We start from the raw sequence: 5222 nt of genomic DNA, 5'->3' as shown, positions 1-5222 counted from the left end.
GAAGGGAGGCGCTTGCTTTCTTTTCCTTTGTCTCTGAAGTTATAAAAAGCTCCAGTGTGTCATCGCCTGGCAGCTGGACAGCTCCAGCACCCCACTCGGGGACGAGCTCGCCCGTCCCACCCGGCTTTAACCATCAGACGGACAGTGCCGCCCAACGTGGACTTTCCCAAACCTTTGCCCCTAACTTCATGCCTTCTGGATGGAGTGCTCCAAGCCCGCGGGAGGCCTGTCCACAATCAGAGAGAGATGGAAGCCGGTGGAGGGGAGGGTGTGTGTGTGGGGTGGGCCTCGGCCAGCCCGCAGAGTGGGTACCACCCGGTCGGATGGACAACTCTGGTCTGGGACACTCTAGGTACTGTCTTCTCTCTCCCTGCCCAGTGCCCGGCGCCATGACCACCTGCCCGGTCTTGCTGAAGGAAACACTGTTCCAGTCGGGAGCCCATGCCTACAGAATCCCAGCTCTGCTCTACCTGCCTCGGCAGAAGACCCTGCTGGCCTTCGCGGAACGGCGACTGAGCAAGAAGGACGACCACGCAGACCTGATCGTGATTCGCAGAGGAAGCTACAGTGTGCCCGCCAGCCAGGTCCAGGTGAGCCAGGGCGGAGGAGCAGAACCCGGGCTAGATCTCACAGGGCACAAGGGAGACTCCTTCCTGGATGGCCCCAAATCTGGGGCAGATCTAGAAGAGACACACTGAAGCCCAAAGAACAATTCACCAAAAGTGGGGGATAGGGAAGGGGCCGCCAGTGACCTCCCATCTGCAGGCCCTGCTTGCACGATTGGCTGTGATTCCCAGTAGCCTTGAGACTCGGAGGGAAAAAGTTTATTATCACAAAACTGGGGTGCTGGGAATGTAGTCGGTGTAAAATTAACCCAGAGAGCTAAGGGTTGAGATGAAGTCCCAATGTGTAGAAAAAGCAGCTAAGATTGATCAAGATACCCCAGGTTGACGTGCCGGAACCTCCCGCTTGTAATGCTAGCGACTCAAGAAGCTGAGGGCTGAGGGCTGTGATCTGAAGCCAACATGGACAGGAAGGTCTGTCAGACTCTCATCTCCAATTAAATCGCAAAATACCAGCAGTAAAGCTGTGGTTCGAGTGGCAGAGTGCCAGCCTCGTGTGAAAAAGCTAGGGAATAGCACCCAGGCCTTGAGTTCAAGTGCCAGGGCTTCCCCCACCCCCCCTTTTCTCTCTCACTCACTCACATACATCACACACACACACACACACACACACACACACACACACGAGTGCACACATGTGCTCAATACCCAAGATTTGCCTCCTATATTTTAAGGCCTAACATTATTATTATTGTGGTTGCTTAATCATGATGATGACATGACAGATAGTCAAAGCATGCGGATACATAGTACTTATTATACTCATAGGATTCAAAGCAAGTGGGCCTGGGTTCAAGTCCTGGCTCCATCACCTAAGCAGAGAGCCTTGGGCAGTTCAACCACCTTACCTAGGCTTTCCCCAGGGTGAGACCTTGGATATTAGACTTCTAGCACAGTGTCTGGGCTTAGAGTCCTTCTTGGGGCACCTGATAACGAATGACACGATTGTGTCATTCACGACAGCCAGAGGCATTGGCAAAGCTCAGTATGAGTCCAGCGTGCGCCTCCATCTCGTGTGGCCGCACCTTTCTAGGATGCATTAGCTGAACACCGTGTGCAGAGAACAGGATGTGACGGGCACAGCACTGATCAGGTCCTCGTGGTTCCTGTGAAGATGACCCTTTCAAGAATCCCCCGCTGAGCCAGGCCTGGGGGGTTCAGGCCTGCCAGCCTAGCTACTCAGGAGGCTGAGATCTGAGGATCACGGTTCAAAGCCAGCTGGGTCAAGAAAGGCTGTGAGACTCTTAGCTCCGATGAATTACCTGAAAGCCAGAAAAGTGGCATTGTGACTCCCCAAGTGGTAGCGCTCTCGCCTTGACCACAAAAGCTCAGGGACAGGGGCTAGGCCTGAAGTTCAAGCCCCAGGAGTGAAGTGGCAACAATGACAAACCCACCACCAGGTGGACCGCGCTGGTAAGAGGCAGGAAAGATGGGTGGCCCTGGAGGGGACTGTGGGGAGCCCAGCCCCTGCCTGCCCCCCCCCCCCCCCACCGCTTGGTAGGGAATGCCGTGGTGAACGAAGAGTCCCCATCGACGGCCTTTGACTCTGCCCCCAGGAAATATTCCTTTCCCTCCCCCCACCCCACCCCGGGGAATCCCCCCCGGAAGCCCCAGTGAGCGTAAGGCGGGTGGCGGCCCGGTCATGACTGTGTCCCCCCCTCCCCTCCCCCGCCTCCAGTGGCAGGAAGAGCAGGTGGTGGCGGAAGCCCAGCTGGAGGGCCACCGGTCCATGAACCCGTGCCCCCTGTACGATGAGCACACGGGGCTCCTGTCCCTCTTCTTCATCGCCGTCCAGAGGCAGATTTCCGAGGCGCACCAGCTCCAGACCAAGGTCAACGCCGCCCGCTTGTGCCAGGTCACCAGCACCGACCTCGGCCACACCTGGGCCCCCGTGAGGGACCTCACCGCCCCGGCCATCGGCGAGGCCCACCAGGCCTGGGCCACGTTTGCCGTGGGCCCCGGGCACTGCCTGCAGCTGAGTGACCCGGAGCGCAGCCTCGTGGTGCCCGCCTACGCCTACCGAAACCTGCAGCCCCAGCGGCCGCCCGCCGCCTTCGCCTTCTACTTCCTCAGCCACGACCACGGGCTCACGTGGCAGAGGAGCGACTTCGTGAGCCAGGAGTGCGGGGAGTGCCAGGCGGCCGAGCTGGGGTCCCGGGAGAGCAGGCAGGTGTACCTCAACGCCAGGGGCGCGCGGGGGGCCCGGGTGCAGGCGCAGAGCGAGGCCGGCGGCTTCCGCCTCCAGCCCGCCCGGCTGGTGAGCGAGCTGGTGGAACCCCCCCACGGCTGCCACGGGAGCGTGGTGAGCTTCCCCACCCTCCGCACCGGCCTGGACGCCTGGGACAGGTGGCTTCTCTACACCCACCCCACGGGGACCCTGCGCAGGGCCAAGCTGGGCGTGTACCTCAACACGCGGCCCCCCGACGCCGCCGCCTGGTCCAAGCCCACCCTGCTGGCCGCCGGCAGCTGCGCCTACTCCGACCTGCAGTGCATGGGGCCCGGCCCCGACGGCTCCCCGCTTTTCGGGTGTCTGTACGAGGCAGATAACTACGATAAGATCATTTTCCTCATGTTCACCCTCAGACAGGCTTTCCCCAGTATATTTGAGGGGCAGTGAGACAGCCTGGTGGTCCCTTCTCTCCCCTCCCTCCCTCCCTCCCTCTGCCCTCCCCTCCCTCCCTCTTCTCTTCCCTCCCCTCCAAGCCCTCTGGACCGCAGACCTCTGCGGCGGCGGGGGCCCTTCCTTCGCCGTGCGTGCGCAGGAAGGTTCTGCCTCGGGGCTCTTCGCCTCCTTCCTCCTCCACTTTTTCCAGAAGATTCTATTTGTAGCCTAGATTTTTTTTTTTTTTTTAAAAACCAAATTGCTTTTCTCCAGCCCGTCAGGAAAGGCGGGACAGGGCCGTGGCTGTCACTCAGCGTGTAGTGCTTGACAAAGTCCCTCGTCTAGCCCGTTCCTTCCCCCGGAGATATTCACCGCGTCCCTGCGGGGGAGGGGGGGAGCCCAAAATGTGAGCTAGCCGTGCGTGCGTGTGTGTGTGTGTGTGTGCGTGCGCGTGCACGCGCGCGTGCAGGGAGATGGAGGCTGTAGAACAATTAAGCCAACTTGAGCCCTGGCAGTCACTTCCCTGAGCTTGTTTGTTGTGTTGTGTTTGGGGCTCTCCCGTTGGAGCCCAAGCTCCACTTGTGGCTTTCCGGTGGTCATTGGAGGTGAGCCTTTCACACCTTCCCGCCCAGGCTGCCTTTGACCCGCGACCCTCAGATCTGGGCCTGCAGCGTGGCTAGGCCTGAGCCCCTGGCGCCTGGCTTTAGAGCACTAGGACTTGGCTTGGTGACGGGCATCGTGGGTTCCCGCCGCAGCAGAGCGGAGCGGCGTCTTTGCCCAGCCGAGGGGGTGAAGCTGGAGGCAGGGATTTGATTCTGGGTTTGGTTCCAGGCACTGCCTCCTCCCCCCCCCCCCACCCCATGCTGCTTCTGGGGTTTGACACAGCTGGAGAGAAGAGGGCAGCAGGTTCTGGACCAGCTTCAGCCCCAGTGACCTTTCTGAGTGTTATGCAAATCCAGACACTCCCAGAGTGCACTGGGAAGCTACTGCGAATGATACCAGAACTGTGGACATTAGCAGAACGACCCAGCCGTGGGAAGGAGAGAGACCCATTGAGGACAACTGATTTCAAAAGCTCTGAGGGCCCACGCGTAGCATCCGTCAGTCTAGAATTCCTTCTAGTTCTGGGGATATGAAAATCCCAAGTCTTCTGACTTGGATCAAGGGGAGAGAAGAGAGAACGAGATGTTGAAGACTTTCCCATTCGATGGCAGCTCTGTCAGGAGATGGCAAAGGGAATCTCAATGAACACTGTTGATTGAGAGGGTGGGGAAAGCAACAGAAAGGGTTATTCTGATTAAAACATTATCTACGCGTGTCTGCAAAACCCTCGGTCCTATTATACACGTCTAAAAACATTGGGAGGGAGGGGGAGGACCCAGGAATGAGTAGGAGGGTGAATGAGGATGAATACGATGGAAGGAATTCATCTGCACATATGAAAATAGAACAAGGCAATCGGGTGACATTGTTTTTAGAAGGGGTGGAGGATGAGGGTGATAATGGCGCAGGTCTGTGTGACTGAGATACACTGCGTGTGTGTGTGTGTGTGTGTGTGTGTGTGTGTGTGTGTGGCTATGTCACAATGGAGCTACCCCCTTGTGCAGCTAATGGATGCTAATAAAACTCGTTTAGAAGCGCAGCAATTGATTAAAGTTGATACCACGAAGAGTGAAAGAAAAATCATCAATGGAGAGAAGATACATAGAATACGTTTATCTGAAAAAGACTTGTAGCTAAAATATAGCAAAAATACTCACAAATCAATAACAAAAAGACAATCTCAATTCGATTTAAAAAAAATGTCAAAAGGCTTGAATCAGCACTTCAAAAAAGAGAATATCTTAAAGGCTGCTAAATACATGGAAAGAAAATATTCAGACTCAGGGCTGGGAATGTGGCCTAGTGGCAAGGGTGCTTGCCTCGCATACATGAAGCCCTGAGTTCGATTCCCCAGCACCACATATATAGAAAACGGCCAGAAGCGGCGCTGTGGC

General features: G+C 57.0%; 1 protein-coding gene across 1 annotated transcript; it reads left to right on the top strand.

Annotated features, from left to right (window-relative positions):
• Window positions 1-389: 389 nt before the first annotated feature.
• Window positions 390-3240, top strand: Neu2 (neuraminidase 2). The gene is made up of 2 exons (XM_048344499.1): window positions 390-590; window positions 2302-3240. Exons 1-2 carry the CDS (start codon window positions 390-392, stop codon window positions 3238-3240), a joined length of 1140 nt encoding a protein of 379 aa, XP_048200456.1.
• The last annotated feature ends 1982 nt before the right edge of the window (window positions 3241-5222 follow it).

The sequence above is a fragment of the Perognathus longimembris genome, chromosome 4 (assembly GCF_023159225.1).
Source record: "Perognathus longimembris pacificus isolate PPM17 chromosome 4, ASM2315922v1, whole genome shotgun sequence".
Taxonomy (NCBI): domain Eukaryota; kingdom Metazoa; phylum Chordata; class Mammalia; order Rodentia; family Heteromyidae; genus Perognathus; species Perognathus longimembris.
The sequence above is the reverse complement of the archived record's forward strand: the minus strand, read 5'-3'. Positions and strand labels throughout refer to the sequence as shown.